Genomic DNA, 21,859 nt, shown 5'->3' with positions numbered 1-21,859 from the left:
CCACTTGTTTTATGAGCTGTGTTTTTGTGAGCAAGCCTTCCGAATTTCTCCTYCAGGATTATTCACCCTCTCTTTCTCTTCCTTTTTCAGGCTTCTGTAGGCTCTGAGAAGCTGTTCTCTCCTGCAGCAAATAAAGGTAAGTGATCTGGAGAAATGCTTTCTTTATCTTACCACAAGAGATTTGAGTTGTGCTTTCGTATCGTGCGAATAGCAGGACATCAGTTTTGCCAGAGCCCGCAGCTTGGCCACACACATTGTCATAAAGATCAGATTTACAGACTCGTGATGATTTAAGTTAAAATTTAGAGCTGCATTGTCTCGGTGTGGGGTGGGACTTCTTCCCTTCCAGTAAGATTTGTTATTAAGTGTCTCRGAGAGAGGGATTACTGACAAAGGAGAAGTCAGTCCTTACTGTAGGGGATATGCTTCTCCCTCTAATACAATGAAATCCTCATTTCTTTTAAAYAAATCAGCATTTTGGTGCTGTCTGTGCCATCCTGACAAGGTTTGCACATCCCTCCCCTGCCAGTGGCCACGGAGCATTTGTGCCTGGTGTCTCCAGGACACGCTGGAGGGTGCTGGGCACGGCACAGCTCCGCTGCTGCTGTTAATGACAGCTACCTGTGATAGGCACTGGGTGTTGCTAAGAGACTGCCTCGCTCCACATCCCCTTGGGGGGCACTGCCACGGATCTCTAAATACGCCAAGCCCTCCTCTGAGGGCTCGGCACAGCCATAAAACCGGGCTGCTCTGGTTTCATGTGTTCCCAGGGATAATCTCACTGAGATGAGTACTGGGCAGAAACACCGAGGAAACAGGCTTGGAGAGGGCGAGCTGTGGTGCGGGGTGGAAAGCCTTGTGCTGGGAATGGTTCCACCTCGCCATGTGAGGTTTRTGTGACTCTGAATAAATTGCCAGGGCTCGTGGCTGTCTGCAGCATCCTCTGCATTGAGCTGCAAAATAAAATCAGTTCACAGCAGTAATGGGTGTTRGGGGCATGCAAATACCCCAAAGAGGGGAGATGAGGCCCATCAATAAGCGATGAAATAACCTTCTTGCATTATTTCAGTGGGGCCAAGAAAGGAACAATTTGCAGTTGTGTAGGAGTAGGTGCTGGACATGGAAAGGCGTTTTGGTGGTTGTGTGCTCCATCACCTGGATCCAGGCCCAGTTTTTAGCTGGGCTCTTCAGCAGCAGTAACTATTAGGAATTCTCTTTCTTTCCAAGCTTTGCAGATTTTCAGTGCCAAATGTGGAAACCGATGACAAGCCCATTATGTTATTACATTTGCAGATATTTTTACAAAAGTATGCAGCTTTATCTGGGGGAAAGAGGGAAATTTAAACAAATGGTGGGGAAGAACATTTCTCTCACTTGGCTCRCTGATAAGGCAAACCAGATTGCCCATACGGCACTGCCTCGGCAAAACAAAAATCTTGCCATCCTGCATAATGCCTGGCACAGAGATCTGCTGGAGAGGCTTATGTTGAAGCGTTAGCAGCTTTGTTGGCTCCTCCTTGTGCTGAAGCCCAAGATCCCCCACCCTTTCATATCATGGAGCAGCTCAGCAACATGAGTTTTCAAAATACCTCCCTATCAGGAAGTTAAATGTGCGAACGCCTGTGAATTTGCTGTCTTGAAGTTTGTGTTCAGTGCTGTTTATATCCCTGTAATTTCAGCCTGTTCCTGTTTGCTTTAATGTGGGTGTAGGCACTGCCAGCTTTGGGTTCAGATCATGGGTTTTGTCTCRGGCTTCTCTTTTACCCTGGCCCTGTACCGATGTACCTCGCTGATGGCATGGGCTGCCATYGTGGGCAAGCTCTCCTGGGGGCTACCACAGCGTTTGGCACTTGGCTTGAGAGGTGAGAGAAATTTGCCTCGGCAGAGATTTTGTGCAGAAACCCAAACAGTGCTAAATTTTACCCCTCGCCCTGTTATCACTCCCGCAATGCAAGAGCCAGATTTGTCTCTTGCACATGCAAATGAGCGCCGCTCCTACACGACCAGGCTCGGGGATGCCATATGGCCGGGAGAAAGTGACTTTCAAAGCACTGCACTTAAATTCCTTTTGTGAGATAAGAGCGTTGATTTAAGGCCGTGTTCTCCAGGGCTGGAGCCGTGGTGGCTCTGTGGGGAGGAGATTAGCTCCACACGGTTTCCCGATGGGCACACGCGTGGTGTGGCACGTGCTRGTCCTCTCCCGTGGGCATTTGTGCTGTGCCCTTCTTTTGTAAACACYGGCGGCCTTTTTGGAGGGGTATTATCCAGCAAATGTGCAGCATCCATGCTGYAGCTTTTATTGAAGGTAACCAGGCTTCTAAAACACATAAAGTGGATTCATTGTCTGGTGCAACTCCCCCTGTTCCCAGTCCATTGTTTGGTGCAGCTCYCTCTGTTCCCACAAACTTTCCCTGGGGATGTGTTCAGCCCTGTATTTGTTTTATGCYGTCCTAGTTTATCAGCGGCTCAGCAATGCAATTAAGTATTAAGATAGGCGGGTTACGCTTATTTGAGGCTGGAACAGCTGTAAAACGTAACCTTTGACCGCTCTCGAGAGCTGCACAAAAGGCCGGAGGAGCAGCATCTTTTGTCTGGGGCTCTGTGGGTAAGATTTGCCTTTGCCCCCTCGGCGGTGGTGGCCGTGCTCCTCCTCCTGCCACCAGCTCATCTGCAGCAGCAGATGCACRGCGTGCATGTCCACTGCACTCGGGGACCAGGCACTATTATCCTGCAGAGAGAGGTGTCCTGACCCGGGGTGACCCCGCTAGTCACAGCTGTGAAATAGGCTGAATGGGGCACTTTGAGCTTCCAGCACAAGAGGAGATTAAATCCTCTGTGTGAGGAAATAATAATTAAAAGTAAGAGCTGAGAAACCCTGATCTGCTCTGCTGACGGTCTTTGTTTTCTGAGGCAGAAAAGTGTTTGTTTGGCCAACTTGTCAGTGCGGTACAGAGTTACAAGGGCATTTGCTGCCGAGGGCCGGGTGCTACATCCTCCTGGAGAATAAATCAATAAACAAATAATAAAGGTCTGTTTGCTCTCTTGTGCAGCTCCTTTCTCACAGGAATCTGCCAGCCAGCCCTTCCGTTTTCTGAAGGGCGAGTACCAGGAAGGGCAGGGGAAGCATGGGCAAAAGCCAAAGCTGTCCCTCTGTCTCCAGGTGGGAGGATGAGGCAGAGGGGTGACRGTGAGGGATAGGAAGGCAGATGTGTTGTGGAGCTGAGGAGGTGATAGGGACAGGCACCCCTAAATCCCTGCAAGGACCTCCTGCCTGCTGTGATCGTATTTTGAAGTGTGTGGAGTAGGATAATTTGTGTTTTAAGGAGTGTTGGGTCCTCACTGTTGGCTCCCTCTGGCCTGGGCTTCCCTGGAGGATCTGGCTGGAGGCAGCTGATCTTTCTCTCAGCGCTCTTTGCCCCAGACCTGCTGGGTGCCAGGGAAAGTGGGAGAGGTGTGGTGCCTTTTCTATCTAGGTAGCCTTGCAGCTGCAGCCCAGATGACCTGCTGGGTGTCCACTGTGTGACCCCAAAGCCACTGAGAGAGTGAGGGTGAAATGGGTGTCCTAAAAGAGCTGTTTCTCGTGCTTGGTTTGATAGGCCAAAGGCCTTGAGGAGGAAAAGCACCATTGAAAAGCAGAGCCTGGGTGTCTCCATTCCTAAGCCCAGGCAGGTGGGGGTGGGGAGGTGCCTGTGGGATAAAAGGGGTGTCCAGGAGCCCCCACGGCAGGGGATGCCCATGGAGGAGCCAGACCTGCACAGCCAGGCCTGCCCCACAGCCCCAGGAGGCAGTCGGGGGACAAACAGCTCTGAAGTTTGYTGAAGACAGTGTGCTGCTCCTGTCTTTGGATCAGAACCTAGCAGGGCAGGGAGGGAGCGGTGTGATCCCTCTGTTGGGTGGCGCAGTGGCTGCCCAGGACCCCGCCCTGCCCTGGCTGGTGGGGGCTCACTGAGCTCCAGGCCTCGATTTCCCCCTCCTGCAAAATGAAGACTAATGCTTGTCAGCCAAGTGCGCTCAGAGACTTAATTAATGAATGTTTGTCAAGCGATTTATCAAGAGATCCTTTTAATGAGAGATTCCATAAACAGTGCAAGGCTTCATTTTCATGGCAATAATAAATGACAGTGAAAGTAAGTCTTATCCTTCCCCCGCATATGCACCCCCCCAGGAAAAAAGATTGCTTACCCTCCGCTCTTMCTTCTCCCTGGGTTTCTAGGCAGAGGGCTTTGAAGTGCTATCTTTCATCATGAACTGTACACATCCTCAAAGCTCTAAAGCTCACAGCCTGTGTCTTATCCCTCTGACAAGAGGGAGGCAAGCTTTCTCGGCATGCAGGTCGTAATTGTCAGCCATGGGATGTGCCGCAGCCACCCGCCCCAGCGGGCTAATGCAGCTTATGCTTCTTTGAAGTTCCCTCCCTTTATTTTCTGTCCTCTTGACCACAAAACTGTGCCTTGGGCCAGCAAGAGAGATTTCTTGTTCAGAGACGACACTGAGCTCTGACAAGCACATCTGAACCAGAGAAGAACCCTTGTTCCTCTGAGATCGCTGCTCCATAATGTTGTTGCCTTAAGGGGACTGTCTCTCCTTTTTCTCTCTGCTTCTTCTCTTTTTTTTCCTTTTTTTTTTTTTTTTTTTTTTTTTTTTTTTTTTTTTTAATTCAGCACTGAACTGTCACACTAAATCATTTTAAAAGCTGGAACTACAAAACCTCCAGTGTAGGACATGCTGTTAAAAGCTGATGGTTATTACTGTGAGATGGGGTGAGAGGGGAAAGGAGAGGCAGGGGGGCAGGGGCAGGATGGGAGAGCAGCAAGTCAGCTCTCCAGGAGGAACCTGTGAGTGCCTGGTGAAGCAGAAAACAACCTGAATGCAGCTGAGCTCAAAATACCGTGCTTGGCACAGGTTTGCAGCAGCAGCACAGCTCAGAGGATGCTCAGCACTGACAGGGCAATCAGGAGCCCAGCATCTCCCGGGCTTGCCACGCTGCCTGTGTGCCATGCTCCTGTCCCCAGCTCTGTCTGCAGCTGTCAGGGTCAGAGACTCCCTGTCTGGGCTGGGACAACATCTCCTGTGATCAAGTCCACCTCTCCTTCAGGGTTTTTCCTGTGGCAGGAGGGAGAGCTTTCCATCACTGGWAGGTCTGCACAGAGAGCAAATGAGTCTCACTGCACCGGTCAGGCAATTAGCTGTGTTTTACATGAGTGGAGGTCAGGGGAGATGTCATAAATTCCCCRGTTTTCTTGCGTGGGGTCCACAGTGGGATCTGAGATGCATCCTGTCTCTTGATCTCAGTTTTATCCCCATGTGCTGGTTGCATTTCAATGAGGTCACCATCTTGTGCATGATTACCTGCGCAGCCAGGGAGTTTGAGGGGGATGATAATTTACAGCTGGATCTTTGGACAAGAGTCCACCATGATTACAGGCATGCAAAATTTCCACAGCAGCATCTGTAATAATAAATAAAATAAGCAGTGCATTTATTTAGATAGCAACCATATTGCTGTGATTTATACAGTGCTCAGGATGCTCTGCAGCTGCTCTGCTCCCCGTGCTGCATCTCTTGTGATTTTATCACAAGCTTACAAGACTGTGTTTTTCATGAAACCCAGGTCCTTGGAGGATTGTACCAAAATCTAAGCTTTAATTTCATTATTTAGGCAAGGAGATCTAAGCTTTACTTTCATTATGTAGTCTTTTCTGACTACAGAGAAGAGCCTGGAATTTTTGATTCTTCTGTGCTTCAAAACCAGCAGGCAGTCATAAAGAAGCCCAAATACTTTGGTTTTAACCTTGTTTTAAAGGTATTTTGTGATTTATAAACACATCTGGGGTTGGCAATACTGGATACCCTGAGCTTAATGCCAAATCCAATGAGTGAGCCCATCCCAGCATCCTCTTTTTGAAAAGTTCTGTCTAATTGTGCCACTGCCAAGATGAGTGCGTTAGCTTTCTTGCATATGCATATACACAATTATACAGTGGTGTGGGAAGGAGGAGGACTTCCCATTTTCAAGCAGTGTGAGTAACCAAGACAATCACCCAAGTCCCAGCCAGTTACCCACCTTTCAAACAAAAACCAAACACAGAAGACAGTGCAATGTTCTAGTCTTGTAGTTTTCTGATTTTGCAAGCTAGGCTTTGGAAAGCTCAGCCTTCYCTTTGGAAACAGGAATGCACTCTCTATTTAGTTAGCTATTTTGTGTGCATTTATTATTTCAGGCTGTAGCCATCCCTATCTGCAGCAGCTGTCTGTGAGATTATGATGGACAAGCAAGATGCCATTCACGTTAACCACACTGTCTGGTTAGTTTGGTAAAACTCAGACTGCAAAAGTGGATAATTTATTAACTTTGACWCAAACTGAGTGTTGTGTGCCTCCCAAAGTGAGAGCTGCCTGGTGCAGGCCAGCAGGGTTTGATTGCACCGGTGGCTGTGTGGTTTGCACAGCCATCTCCGGGCTTCTCCCCTTSCAGTGAGCCAGCATAGAGCTTTCTTTGTAGCTCCAGGCTGCAGCCAGGAGAGTTGAAAWGTTGAATTATAAACATTTCCAGGCCTTCTGGTTGGTATCTTGTGTTTTGTTTTGTTATTTTAAGGATGTGGGGTATGTTGCTGCATTCCTGTCAGTGGGATTAGAATGAATAGAAGCAATACTGTAGGAGATAAAATGTGTTTAATTATTTATTTGAGAATTACAGACTGAAATTGCTTTTTGATTTAAAGCTTCCAAGTCATGGATATGTTTTTGGAGTAGAGAGAGACTCACAGAAACATATATATGCACAATTATCTAGGGTAATGTAAGAAGTCTCTTTGCTCAACTGCCCTTCCTCCACAGAATTTGTTCATTTCCTTAAAGATTTTAAATTTCAAATGCGGCTTTGTTAAGTATCACAGAAAGCTAACAGCATGCTGTGCCTTGCCCACCAAAACGTAAATAAAATAAATAAAGTCTTCGTTGTATAAATGTTATGAAGTGGGTGGTTTATTTTCTTTAATTATRCTTTTTATTTAAAATAAACTATAAAAGCAAAATATTATATATCCTGAATGGGCCAGCACAAACTCATATTGATTGAGTAGGCACATTCTAGCTTTTCTCGGTTCATGTAAAAGTAGATAAAAGGACCATCAAACTGTAAATCAGAAGAAAAAAATAGAAGTTCCTTTCAAATGTGTGTAGYAGTTTACACTGCCTAGGCTTTTAAAGGACATTTGAAAGATACCATTTTTTTACTCCTTGTTTATAGTTTGTTTTTATTTATTCTTGAGTAGCAAAAGCCAACGGGTAAAGTCTCAGTGCTGTCTCCAGCTGCAGTCCCTGGTTGCATCTCRGCACAGAAGGATGCTCTGGGGTGGTGATGTTAAGAGCAGCAGTTGCAACCCCCACAAAACTGTTGGGTCTTCTCAGTTCTGCTTTTAAAATACCTCAGAGACATGTTTTATTCATGGAAGATTTTGTAAAGCTTCAGTTTCTCACAAAAATTAAATGCCGGGTGTAAACCTGATTCCCTCTTCCTCTGGGCGAGCGCTGCAGCGTGGGATGAGGAGGTGTCGGTGTCTGGTGCGGCTCTGAGCTGTGCCYGCCTCATCCCTGGGATTTAAATCAGGGGATTGCTCCTTGTGGAGGAGAGTCCTCGTTCTCTGCAGATCCTGACCGGAGACTCTGCTCAGACCAGACCTGTGCCAAATTTGCCAGCTCTGCCATGCCCTGTCTGAGCTGCTGTCCCTGAGCTCTGTGGTTGTGCCTTAGCCGGGCAGTGTGGCAGGTTCCCTGTGGGCAGTTGTGCTCTGTAAAGCCCATCAGGGACTGTCCAGCCTTAGCTGGGCACTGTGGCAGGGTCCCTGTGGGCAGCTGTACTCTATAATAACCCTTCAGGGACTGTCCGCCCTTGCCAGGCAGTGTGGCAGGGTCACTGCAGGAGCAGGGTGGCCTGGCCATCTCCAGGGGTTTGACAAGGCAGAGCTGGTCTGACCCCGGGTCAGCTGGTGTTTCCTTCTGGGCAATCAGTGAGACCAGGGCATGCTGTTTAATTGCAAATGGATCTGCCTTCTCTTTTGTGTGCAATGCTGGTGAGGTCTGTACATCCCAGGGAGTGGGTTCAGGAGAAGAGGATGTTGTCAGCATGTCTGTCCTGCTCTCTGGACACTCAGACCTTCCTCCTGGGACAGGGACAGGGACGGGGCTGGTGGCACCACCCCATTGTCCCAGTCAGCTGCAGCAGTTCGTGTTGTTTCTGCTTTGGTGTTTCTGTGTTAGCTTCATTTGCAATCCGTGCTGTAAGTGATGGAGCTCTGTCCATGGGAGGGGAGGAGAGAGGCCGGGATCGGGGCTTGCTCTCAGCCATGGGGTTGGTTCCTGCTGCTCTCTTCTCTATGAGCCCTGTGAGCCGGGCATGCATGCTTCCCTCAGCTCCGTGCTTCGCTGGCCATCCTTCCTGCTAACAAGGGCTGAACACATTCCCCGTGGAGCCTGTTAATGTTGCTGCTGAGCTGCCTGGGGACTCACAGCGTGAGGTTTTCCTTCCATCTCTGCTGCTCCGGGCACTCGGCCCCGGCTCCCRGGCTCGGTTCAGCCAGGTAAAGCCATACTGACTGCATTGACTGCCCTGTGTTTATTTGGGTTTACACCGGTGTATAAGAGCAGGACTTGGCCGAGTGTTTGTGTTTGTGTGTCTGTGTTTCTGAAAAGGATACTTGTTCTAGTTTGTTGGGTTTTTTCCCAAACAGTAAATATTTTCTTGTAAATCGCTGGGACAGAGAAGTGACTACAGTGCTTTTAGTTTGTGTAGTTGCTTTAAGCTGATGGCAAAGACTTGCAGGAGGTAATAGGAAATTAAAATCTTTTTATATTTTTTTAACCGTCCTGCAAAATTTACTGCAGAATTATATCCCCRCTCTGGGATTCTGTCGGACAGTTCAAAAAGCCTGTGGAAACRTTCTTGTTCGCCATTAAATTTTTAAAGTTATTGAAGTGATTTTATTGAATCCTATTAAGTTTCTGAAGAAACATACTGGTTTCATCACTTATAAATTCTTAAAGGCTTATCCATAAGGGAATAGTCAGAGTTCAGATCTCTCTCCAGTGAAGTGGACATTAATGTTTTGCTCTGTTGGAGATAWATTCTTGAAAAACACCAGCAAGGTGAGTGGCAAAGCTGGGAGATGCATCCAAGTACTGGTTGGTGCTTTGCCAGTCAGCCCACTGGGATTTGGGTGCAGATTTAGAAAGGAGAAGTGTGTCTGTATTAAAAGGTGAGGAAGAAGAAGATTGCAGATAGATCTATACAGATAAATCCCAGTGTGGCATTAAACTTAGACCCTGGCATCWGTTTGTGAGCACCGTCGTGTTCAGGAGAGGCTGCAGCCTGGAAGTCCCTGTGTCTCAGACACTCGTGGTTCTTTCAAAATAATGCAAAATAATTTGCTGTGCTTTTGCTCTGCATCCAAGGAAGCACACACAAACTTCCTCCCAGTGAAAGCAGAGCATCAGGCTCTTTGTGCTTCACTTAGTGCTCACAGGCGCCTTTGGTGTGTGACAGCAGAGCCACCTGATGCACAGCGAACGGGCTAGGGGGRAAATAAAATTGTGTAATTGCCAGTTTCCTTCAATTCCGCTCCCTCTCCCGTTGTGCATAAAGGAGGCTATTTAAGTCTCAGCTGGAGTGAGGCTTGGTAATAAGCAGACATCTATGAACCTGCATCTGCTGCTGCTGTCTGCTAAGTTTATTCTGTATTTCCATATTTATTGACAATCCAGTTTTGGGAGAGCTCTGTCTGAACGCTCYGCGTCTCGTGGTGTGAAACCTGCAGAAGAAGAGTTTGTCCTTCCAGTGCCTTGAGTCCTCGTCCTTGTGACACCTTGGGATGCGCAGGACCAGGCAGCAGCACCAAAGCTCACATCAGAGTTTGCAAACCCACCTCGAGATGCGTTCACTTGCAATGGTTGAACTGCAGAAGCAAAGCCAGAGCCTTCCCCTGGGAAGCTCTGTGCAAAGCAGGGCAGCAGAAAAGGGCCAGCCTTGTTGGATGAAGCAGCTAACATTTTAAGGCTCTCAGTATTATGTGATTTGGCTTCCAAACAGCTAAGCTGTCYCCAGCCAGTTGCTTTCGTACATGGCTGGTCTTCTGTGGGCACAGGAGAGGTGCTCACAGCACAAGCTCTTCAGAGACAACCTGATTTAATCCAAGCCTAATGGCTGGAGGAAGAAATTTACAGTGTGAGCATTAAATGTTTATACAGTAGTGAACGTGATTATTTTTTTTTATTGAACCAGTCTTTGAAAGTGAGCTGGAAACATGCAACCAACAACTAGAATATGTTCATTACTTTCTATACCGATCAATTTAATAACCAAAGTGGAGCAGATTATTTTATGCCATTCAGTGTATCAACAAAAATGTTTTCTGAGCATAATGTAGTCTTTGGCCTGAAATATTTTTGTGTTACAGGCCAGTCTCTGGACTCTCATTGTCATTCCAGCAGTATGTGCTGTAAAGCTGCCTTCAKCAGACATCTGGGGACTCCCCACTGGCTGGCAGCAAAGTCAGCCAAGCCTGGTCCTGTGGCCAGGGCAGGAAAGGGCCTGACTCTGTGTTTGTGAGCAGCAGAGCACCCTTTTGCCAGCCACGCAGGTGGGAGTAATTCAGAGAGCTCTGAAGATACTCCAGATGGCTCTGTGAGCTGGACCAGGAGTTCAGATGCCCCRAAAGCCCCTGTCGGTAATCTCAAGTCATCCAGTGAGAAATGGTGCCTGGCTATGCTGCCTGCAGTGTCTCCCAGTAATTCCATTGCTTCACACTGATAAGCCAGTGTGGCTACAGGCAGAGCCAGAGCCTGAAAACACTGCCACAGAAGCCCTCTCCTTTTCTGCCATCACTTCTCCTCTCCTCACAAAGATTGAAGAGGACAGGGTCTGTGTTTTTGGCTCAGACTCATGCCTGCTGCATGCATTTCCTCCACCAAATGGACACAACTATAAACCTCTTTCTGCATCATTTCCTGCGGGCCTGTACTAATCATGCCACCCAGGTGTCCCCGTGTAAAGCCACTTCTTGCTGTGTCTGCTTCTGTTGCTGCTGGCAGACTTGCCTTTGCGTGCTCACGGCAGGGCTCCCATCACAGTGTGTTAATTTTAAGCAAACAAAGAGCACATTTTGATTTGGAAGGGACTTTCCCATCAGTTTGTATCAGAGTTTCGCTTGAAAGGATGGATTTTGTTTTGTTTTATTTTCTGTTTTCCCCTCTTTTAATATGATCCCTGCAATTTTGTTTTCACTGAAATATTGACTGGCAGCATTGCAAATTGCCTGCATGCAGTCAGGAGCTTGCCAGCACTTTCTTACTCAGCTAGCCGTCAAGGTTGTGGATTCCACCACAATCGGTGCCAGGAAAGCTGTTGATCAAAAATATTCCTAACATCTGTGAGTCCTCTCCATCCAAATGAGATGTAGTTACATTCTCCTTTTCCCTATGCTCCTTCCAAAGTGTTGCTTCAGACACCTAGAAAGCCCTGGTTGCAAATCATGAGCTGATCTCTGTTTTTGGATTTGCAGCTCCATTTCCAACTCTGTCGAAATCCAATATAAACTTGGAGGTGCCCTTCCCCCAAGCATAATACGTGAAAAATATCTGCAAAGGGAGAGCAGACGGGGTTGCTTTGCCGCGAGCATCATTTGATCCAGATGCTGTCCCCCAACAAGGAGGGTTTTGTGCGGGTGGGGACAGCGGGCAGGGCACAGAGCAGGGTGCCAGGCGTGCCCAAAGCCTCTCTCACACACACACACACACACACACACACGTGTGTGCACACACGATTCTGCCAGCGCAAGGAGAGAACTGGCGGTGGGAGGGAAAATCCTGATTTCCCTTCCACCCTGTTCCTACCACCACCACCAATTCACAAGCCAACTATTAAATAATTAACGTACCCAGTGGGGCAAGAGGAATCAAAAGCTGTTGTGTTCCCAAGTTTTCTCTGGCTCTGAAAGGCACGGCTCGCTGTGTATTCTGGCACCTCAGAGCGGGTTTTCCTCCCTCCTTCGCCTCCCCCTTATTATCCCGTATGTGCGCTGGAGAGGGAAGTGGCGTTCCCAGCCCAGCGGGGGATGACTGTTATTTCAGACTAGCAACAGGGGAAAAGGAACAGCCTGTTGCCTGATTGATGTTTGTTTTTTGTGGACAGACACCAAAGGTTCATTAGAGACGGAAGGTTTGGGAGGAGGGGGGCAGCGGCGGGGGAGACGCTCGCTCTTAAGGAACTATTGTACCCCTGTGCACTAACCTGGGCCTGCACTTTCTTTGACTCCTGTGAATGTCTCAGCTGTACCATTTTGGCCCTGGCAGCTTTAGGAAAATATACACGCCACAGAGGTTCCAGTGAAAGCTCTGCAATCAGGGGGTCGGGGGAAAGGAAGGGGAGGAGAGAACAATGCCGTAGGTTTTGCTGTAATTAATTTCGAATGTGCTGCTCATCTGTTCTCGGGTTTCAAAGGGAACAAGGGGAGCTTGCAGGGCTTTTCCTACCACATCTGCGTCTTTCCAGAGGTGGGCTTGGGAAGGCATCTTTCCTTCCATCTGTGGGTTTGACCAGTCTGACAACGTGGAACGCCAAGGGCAGCACAAACCGATGCTGACAATGATGTGCTGTCCAGAGGTGGAGGAGAGAGAGAGGAAGGAAGGGTGTGGAGGAGCTTCTCTTCTTACCACACTGGGTAGATGAAGCTGGAGAGACTGAGGAGGTTGGTACTGGGTAAAKCAGATTTGTCTGCTTAGAGTTAGTAGAGCACATTTGCTTAAACAATAAATGTTATATGCTACTGTTGTTGGTCCTGAAAAGTCTCCAGGTTTTGGTGCAAGTGAACTGTGGTTACAAAGCTTTTAAAGGTYTGGATCAAACTTTCAAATCTCTTACTGACTTCATGCCTTTGGAAAATCTCACTTCCTGTAAWTGGGTGATAAGTAATAAGCTTAGTGTTAAACCTTTTGATTTGATACCATACCTATTATGGTATCTTGAGTAGAAATATTTTCTTCTGATTGCTGTGTCTGAAATCTCGTCTGTTGTACTGTGCTGTATGACACACAAAACAGGAGCTTGGCATCTGCCATAGGGCATCGTCCTTGTGTCCTTCAGGTCTCAGTATCGACAAAGTCACACAACTGCAGCAGTAAAGAGAAGCCAAATGGGCCTGTTAGACTATTGACTTTACTCCCCTCAACAAGATAACCAGATGCTAATTTGATAGCACTATGAATCTTAGCCAGAAAAATCAGTAAAACAGAAACTYAAACTACACTAAATTACTGTTAGTGCTTTAACAGCTCTATTTTCAAATTGCTTAGAAGCTTGGACTGAACCCTAGAGCTGGTGGATAATGACCTCTTGTTTAAACACATGGCTACTTTACGATCCTTAGCTCTTAGAAAAACCAACCTCAGTATCAGACGGTGAATATTTCTGAAGTTTGTCCCATAAGGAAAACATTTCTTCAGGGTGATTGAAGAAAGTGTTCTCTTTTCTGGTCAGAAACCAATTCAGTGCAGCCACAACATGCTGAATAGCCCAAAGGTCCTTGAGGTGGGTGCTTGTTTGTGATACAGWCCTCTCYRGGATGCCAGCRCTGGTGTGTGACAAGTAGAGCATGKCCATGCAGTGATAAATGTTTCTGTGGTTCTTTGGAAGGGGTGTAAATACTGCAGTGCTGCTCCAGGCTGTATAAAGGAGCGTGCTGGGGTTTGTAGGCTTACCAGCTAAATAGCCTTTGTGGCATTGGTGTGGGGCTGGCTGCTGAAAAGCTGGTCAGTGATGGCGTGTCACCAAACGAAGGTGCAGATGTCACCAGCTGCAGTGTGTGGGGTGGGGTGGGCACGTGCATGACTTCAGGCTGTCAACAGGCAAAACTACATGGAGAACCAAAGAAATGGGGAGAAGCCCAGGGATTCTGAATGTGGCCTATCTATAGGAGAGTGCAAGGACTTCAGACCTTTTTCTCTAAATTTCTTGTGGAGGAAAGGGAAGTCACATTTGGAGAATATTCAAACCCACTGCCACCCCTTCTTTGTGGAGAGAAACCCATATGGGGAAGGAGGAAGATCTGAGTCAAGTCCAGGTTTAATTTCCTGATCCTCCTCCATAGGAAGAAATATCCCTTCCTTTTAACTCTTGAGCAAACAACTGCATTGGCCACATCATAGTGAAGTATCCCTTAGATCACATCCAGATAAACCTGGATTCCAACATTTGCTCCTGGTCATGGATGTTTTTGTACCTTGTGCTTGCCAGCAAATACAGGCAAGGAGCAATACCTGAGGTCTCTGCAGAAGCACATCYATCTCTCTGCCTCCTTTGCTTGTAGCTGGGTTGGAGACAGTACCCTAATTCCCTGCACACAGGGAGCAGCCATAACAGCACTTTGGAGCACAGCAGGGGTGCTTTGAATTCTCCATCTCGAGTCTTGGCCATGCCTTTCCAGCTTGTCGCCTCTCCCTTCATCAGTTTTGACAATAAGGGAGGAAGAAAGGCGGATGGCAGGGCTGCACAGGGGAGGTGGGGAGCGAGCTGCTGTCCCAGGGCTGCAGTTCTTTCCAGGAGAGCCCAGCCTTTTCCAACCGTGTCCTGGAGATCATTCCCAAGTCAGACTTCTTTCCCTGTCAAGTGCAAGGCACGAGATTAAGGTGCATTGTTCACCTCAGTGTATGGTGATGTTTCTCTCCAAAGCTGAGGATCAGAAAGTTACTGCAGGGGAGAGTTTTGCTAAAGAATAAAAGCAAAGCCCCAAGGAGGGTTTTGCAGGTCTGGCTTTTTGATCTAGCACAAAACTTTGTTCAAACACTGGATGGTTTCTMTATGTTTGAAAAGGATCGAGGCTTTTGCTGGTTTTGTAAAGCTAGATCTCAAAATCCAAGGCAGAAGAGAGGCTCAGCCCTTAGCCTGTCCCGTCAGGCTCTGGAATTGATGCGGCGTTCCTGAAATCCCCCTTAAAGCAGAGCCACCCTGCTCCCTGTCCTGCCAGGAGGCTGTGGGTGCAGGATGCTCCTCCTGCCTGTCCTGCAGTCCAGGCTGGGCTGCCAGGGGGGCACAGCAACGCTCAAAGCAGCAGGATGTGCCTGCCAGCYGAACAACTCCCGTGGGTGCTTAGGAAAAGCACGGGAATCAGACTTTGCCTCTCCTTTTATTAGTYACAAATGATTTTTCTCTCCTTTGAAGGATTCCTACCACCTGTTCCTGCCAGCCAGMAAGATTTGCTTTAGAAGCTCATCTTAAAAAGGGAGGAGGGAGGGATGGGGTATTTCAGGAACCTTGAACCACTGAGAGTTTGCCTTTGGAGATTCACAAGGGAAGAGCAGGAACAGGGAATGCTGTAGGGAGGTATTAAATGAGGCCCTTTTGTTTCGCTCCTTGTAGAGCATGAAAATGCCCAAGGCATGAATACTCTGTTCAGATTACTCTTGAACATTTAAATGTCTGTTCTGGTAATTTATAAAATGAAGGGGAGGGAAATGCCTTACACAAGGAAGAAAAGGGAGACCTTTACTGGCATCCAGCACTGGCAACTGGGGAGTTGTTCTCTGCTGCTGTGGGAACAGGGGGAGAAGGTGGATTTATCTTGTGGATGCAGCAAAGCTTTAGTCCCCAGAGATGTGGTGTGGCATAGGAGAGGCTGACTACTCCCTCGGTGTATTTTTCCTCCTTTCATGATGGGGAATATCCTTGCTTCCTTCCTGCCACTMTTGGTTGTGTTCAGTCTTAAAAGAGGACAGGATTTTTCAGAAATGTGCAGCACCCAGCATGAGGGGAATCTGGCTTTGGTTTTAACAAATTCATGGGAAGAAACAGCCATTCAGAGCAGGTTCTCTGAGCCTCTGGCAAGCTGAGAGCTGGGGGGAGCAGCCCAGCTCAGAGCCAGCCTGCCTATGAAACAAAGGGCTGAGGAGAACTCTCTTAAAAACACAGGAATGGTTGCTGTCTGTGAGAGATTATTCCACAATTTCCCTTGCTTCACATCTCTATATATAAAATAATGGGTGTTCTGTCCCTCCTGGCCTAATTTCTATTTGTGGAGTGACCATAAGATAGAATGTGATAGCCCAGCCATTGCCATTAGCCATGAGCATAACCTGTAACAAAAGCACTKTTGCTTGTGTTTTTCTTGTGACAATTATCCCACTGTGAGGTCCACMGCCCCAGCACGGACCAGTGCTACTGTTTTCTGTCTTCTGGGAACACTGACAGAGCAAAGCAAATATAGGTCACTTCTCTGTTAGGATAAGGAATCATGAGGATGGCATGGATTTTATTACTTTCAGATATTTGGGCTAGAGGCTCTCATGCTGTCAGAGCTGAATCAACTCTCAGCCAGTTTGCACGCAACATATGTGATAGATTTTGCAAATGAATATGTTAATGTGGGAGGAGGTGGTTTTCCCTGAAACCAACTGCTGGCACTTTGGAGTGTTGTCCTCAAAAACAAAACCATATTGTGTCCTCAAAACCAAAACCAGTGGCACCAGCACTTGGATTCTGCCCCTTGAGAGATGAGGCATTTCATTTGTAATTGCTGAATTGATTAACCATTTCTGGCTCCATTAGAACAAATGCATTTCCCCTCCGTGCAAGGATCTGGGATGTCATCTCCACTTAGTTTAATMTGAGCAGAAGTACCTCAAACCATTGCTGAAGGGCTGAGATGAGGAACTGCATCATTGCACTGCTCTGTGAGCCTCTTTGGTACAGAAGCTATAAATTGCTTCTTACTGTGCTGAGATTTCCTATCAGTTGCAAATGCTATTTCTGAGCCTTCCCTTGTGCAGAGGGCAGCACTCCTCCAGCCTGTGGGATCTGGATCTGATGGGAACAGCTGGCTCTGGGTACAGATACACAGGCTCAAGTCTGACTTCACAGAGAAGTGCTTGTAAGGAAATACAGATGTAATGAGTGGAGTAGAAACTCTCAAAAATTAGCTTGGACCCCACTTTCCCCTTCTAATGTGCAAGAATCTGGGAATACAAGAATTTGCCAAACCCAAGTGGCTGCTTAGTACTGGACTCCAGGCTTGTTTGTGTTTGTGCAGCTTGGAAAAACTGTGATGTGGAGAGGACTTGAAGGAAAAGCTTAGAGTGAATTCAGTGGGATTGTTGGTACACATGGCAAACATGTAAAAACAAGAATATGAATTATGCAGCAATTACTGTCTTGGAAAAGTATCTGCAGGCTAAGCCCACATACTTACTTTTCTCTTTCACCCAACACTGAAATGAAAATGTACAGCAATTTCAGATGAGGCTGTTCCTGTGATTATCTCTGCAGAAATCTGAGCCWGTTTGTTGCCCRAGACAGAGGTCAGATGTGGCAGTGCCTGCCCAGTTCCAGCTCTGAGGGTAACGTGGGGATTGTGAGAGTTGTGGCTCTGCCTGGGAAGTGGGAGAGCTCAGAGCTGTGTGCTGYTGGGGCTCTCTGCTAAACCCAGGCACAGAGAAAGCCAAACACCTCAGTCAGCAGGGCAGTGAATRCTCTCCTGAGTGACTTCTYCCACYACAGTGAGTCGTCTCATGCACGTCAGAAGCAAAGGGTTTTCCATGGCCTTGACAACCTGCAGCAGATTCCATCCAGCAGCCCTGTGGAAACCATTGTGCTTGCTGGTCCTTGCAGGGCCACTGTAGGGCATGTAAAGGGACCCCAAGGAGTCAGTGGGAAGAGGAATTCAGAGCACACATTTGGGTCTGCGAGTGCTGAGTGACTGCTCCAGGCCTTTTGCACATCCAGGCTGGTATCACAGCAATCCATGCTGCTCTGCAGCCTCCAGCCTTGTAAGAGTCCTTTCCTCAGCCATAAACCCTCACACAAGAAGAGATTCAGGAGCACCTTTTCGTTAATAGGGTGTGATTCCACTGCAATGCATGGCACAGTGTTCCTCTGTTAGGTCTTATTAGATGCCAGGTCATACATTATCCTCTGGCATATCCAGCACTAAAATATTTCCAAAATTTCTACTGCCCATTGAAGAATTCACACTTCATCAAAGGAGAAAGCTGGAAGGAGCTTTGCAGCTGCACTTCTCACACTGAGATCATGCTGAAGGAGTTTGCCTTCTGCAGTGTAGTGTTCTTTTCTTTCCCTTATTGCATACCAAACCACTCTTTCCTGTTTTGAAGGAAAAACCAATCCTCCCAAGCACTTTCCTTCCCAAGCATTCTGCAAAGCCATCCTTTAGATGCTGTTGCATTTTCAAAATGTGGTTCCTGTTGAACCAGGTGGGACAGAAAAGATTTTTCTGAAGGTGCAGCACCTTCCAGTATGCGGTGTGGAAACAATCACAACAAAAARCAAGGATTGAGAACTGAAGTGAAGGAAAGAACTTCCTTCTGCTCTAGAACTTTTGGTACCAATAGTTAATAAGTGTGAATCACGTGCCACACAGTCCAGTTTTCTTGATAGTGGGTGTGTGTAAAGGAAGAGTGAACTTTTTTAATCTTAAAAAGGAAAAGGCCATCTGTGACTCCCTGATTCTGTTTACAAACGTTTTTGCCTGTGCTGTGCTGTCATTTGCTGTATTTATTCATTGCTCACTCTGTGAATTAAAATGTTGAGGCAGCTCCTGACATGCTTCTTCCAGCGCATCCTTTTGGAGTGARTATTTGGTTGCCATAGGGACCAAATCCAAAGGGCACACACCATTCAAGTAAATGTTCCCTGATTAACAACTTGCAGCTTGTCCCTTAAATATTTTAATTATCCATGATGTAACTGGAAACATTGTTGAGTGTGTTCAGTCTGTTAGTTTCAATATCTCAATTTTTTCTTAAGATGCCATTCCAGCAGCTCAGGAGCTTGGTTTTGACCGTGCAAAGACGAGTGAGGCCTTATTGCTTTTGAGCTTGCAGGAAAATTATTGCAGTTTCTCTTCATCTTGACCCCACATTCTCAACCACATTAATGGAAAGAGGTGCTACTGCACAACTGCAAGCAAAATGGAGCCAATTTGGTAACAGCTAAACATGTTGGTTTTAGGGTAGCAATATGCTGCTGTTAAATCCAGGGCAGGGATCTGCCTGGAAGGTGCCTCCTTGTGCCTGGGAATGAAGAGGGAGGGCAGTGGGATAATGCAGGGTCTGGGGAGCTGCTGGTTGGAAAGCAGTGGCCCCACTTGACAAGCACTCCATCTCAAGTGTTGTTTTCACAAATTATGAGCGTATTAGCACTAATGTGACAGCAGTTACTGAGCTGTGAGGGCTGGATGTAACAAATAAACAAGTTGGGATTTTGCTGATCTGTGCGTGGTCAGTCACTCCTCTCAGTTCCTGCTCAGCAGAGGCTCTGTCACCTTGCACAACTTTACATTCTCACAGCTCCAGCAGTAACATCAGACCACAGTCAGGCTGCTGAGACTGTTTCTAAGCAGATCTGTTTGCCACCCTTATGGAGGAAAACCATTGATTAGGCTCTTTCTGCCTCTGCTACAGGGGAGAATAGGTAATCACCCTGCCTTCCTTTTGTAAAAGTTGCCATTGTGTCTGGTGGTGGGAAGCTATGGTGAGACTCCAGCAGGAGCACTGCYCCTCTACCTGCTTTTCCTGATCTGGTCCATTTTTCCATGCCAGCAGCAGGAATGTGACACCCACCATAGGCAGGAGCCAGTGCCYACAGGCTGAAGGGTGAGCTATGAACTTATTTCATTAGCTCAGTGGTGTGGGTCCATCAGCACTTAACTGGCTGCCAATAGTTCCCCTAATGAAGGATGATGGATTGGGCTCCAGGGCTGTGGAATGGGGTGAGCTTGTCAGAAGCAAGGATGCTCAGAAAAATATCTCTCACCTGGAAAGCACGGAGAGCCAAGGGCCTGAGCACAGACAGCTCCTCTTTCCTTGCTTCAGGACAAGCATCACTTGTCTTCCAAGGCAGAAAGGGAGATTTCTGTGACCCTGCATACACTTKGCTGGTTAGGGCAATCATCTGTTCCCAGCAGAGATGATCTGGTGTTTCAGAATGTTCTTTCCTGCCTTTTTCTGGTTTTGGTTAGCGAGTGTGCTTTCTCAGCCAGACGTTGACTTAACTTCTCCAGGCTGGAAGATCTGAAAGGTCATACATGCTCCTCCGGAACAGTCTCACTTTCTGATTTTACTTTAAATCGTTCTTTGGGAGTTTGGAGCTCTCTGATGTCATTTAAAAAAAAAAAATCAAAACCTTCATAAGACTGTGCAGATGAAACAAAATTGTTGTCTTAGCCCACACAGGGTATTATGCAGCCTGGCAGATCCCTTCCTTGTAGCAATAAGAAAAGGATTTGGCATTTAACCTCTTGAAATTAAACCAGAGTGTGAACTTCAATAGTTCAATCTTATCAGGGCTTTGCTAGAATAACAAATTGTGAAAAAATGTAATCATGTCTCCAATGTGACCTTGGCAGATCTGCCTCTGTGATGTGAGAGATTAGGTAACTCTAAGCAGATGTCTGTTTATTTTGAAAATAATAGTTATAAAATCTTTCTTTTCCCAGTTTGTTTGCACTGCCTGTGAAGGATATGACAGAGAGAATTGTGGTCTGCATGGAGCTCTCAGTAACAAGCTGCTCTATTATGCTGAGCAGTAATTGCTCTTGGAGGTTTGAGTTATCGATCTATTGGTGGGGGTTCAATTTCAGTGTAAAGACCTGTGTTCATGATTTAATTGGAGTGATTAATAACTCACTCGCAGGCTAGATGGGAATCGATATGGATTTCAAACAGCAGAAGTAGTACATTTTCTCTGGTAATGTAGTAGTTGATGGTTTATTATTTGCCCTCGTTTGCCTAATTAAAATCAAAAGATTCCTTGGTTTCTAACAGTTCTGTCTGTTTAAAAGCTTACAGCTGGAGTTGAGGATGTGTGTTTGCTTGATTTCATATTGGGCCACTGTCTTCCTAAGTAACTTATTTACCTTTTTGCTTGTCTGTCACTCAGATTAGGTGTATTATAGGCCATCACATATTAAAAAACAAGACTGGTACACCTTTAGTATGTAACTACAAGCAGTTTCAGTAATGTTTTGTGTCCAGGGAAGTCGAGAGGCTCCTGCATCRCTGGTTTGTAGGCATTCAGCATCTGCTTAGGAGCAGCGCTGAAGAGATTTAACCCATTTGATCCACCATTATAGCCCTGGATTAAAAAGCCTGTATGAAACTTTCAATCTCATTACAACGCCACCATCCACAGTAGGTGCTTTAGCTGCAAATCCAGTTCCAGCTTTGCATTGAGATATTGCCAGAAGCAGCATTGCTRGGAAAATGCAGTGTGACTTGCTTTGGGGGGATTTGAATGGTGATCCTTCTTCTTTATAGTGTGGCCCCAATCCTTGTGTTTGGCACCCATTTTCATTCAGCTCCTGCAGCTTTGGTGTGTCATCATGCATGCTTACAGCTAACATGCCTCGATAGAGCATGGAAAGCTCCCAAATCTCTAGGAATAAAACATCCCATTAAAGAGCCATAAAGCAGCAAATCGGCATCAAGTCCATAGCTCTTAATGCTCTCGCTCCTCAGTTTCTGCAGGAGGGGGTGAAACCTTTCTGTGCTTCAAGCTTTCTCAACAAAGGCTCTTATCAACAGAGCTGGCTGAGGAAAGCATTCATTGCAGTGCATTTGAATCTTCTTTTTGATTTGCAGATTTCAGTAAGCTTTCTGGTGGACAAGCAGATTCCATGTTCAGATTAATCCTAGTGATGGTAGACCTTTTCTTTTTTGATTGCCATTTACAAACATCGTGGTGTGTGTGAGCCACAGACTGAAAACACTGATCTGGATGGGAATGTTTTAATCTTAGATAGGTATTTCTTTAAGAACTCTTTCCTACCTGTTTGGGAAGAATCAAAGTAAATGTMAATTT

The 21,859-nt window shown here is 46.8% G+C and overlaps 1 protein-coding gene across 16 annotated transcripts in view; it reads left to right on the top strand.

Moving 5' to 3' along the window:
* FBRSL1 (fibrosin like 1) overlaps positions 1-21,859 on the top strand; it is a 490,798-nt gene that overhangs the window by 435,884 nt on the left and 33,055 nt on the right. For all 16 annotated transcript variants that reach the window (XM_057369099.1, XM_057369098.1, XM_057369100.1 and 13 more), the window contains one exon: positions 91-136. In XM_057369099.1, coding sequence (XP_057225082.1) covers positions 91-136 — 46 coding nt within the window. The remainder of the gene's footprint in view (positions 1-90; positions 137-21,859) is intronic.

The sequence above is a fragment of the Malurus melanocephalus genome, unplaced genomic scaffold (assembly GCF_030028575.1).
Source record: "Malurus melanocephalus ecotype Western Australia unplaced genomic scaffold, MMel_1.1 scaffold_102, whole genome shotgun sequence".
Classification (NCBI taxonomy): domain Eukaryota; kingdom Metazoa; phylum Chordata; class Aves; order Passeriformes; family Maluridae; genus Malurus; species Malurus melanocephalus.
The sequence above is the reverse complement of the archived record's forward strand: the minus strand, read 5'-3'. Positions and strand labels throughout refer to the sequence as shown.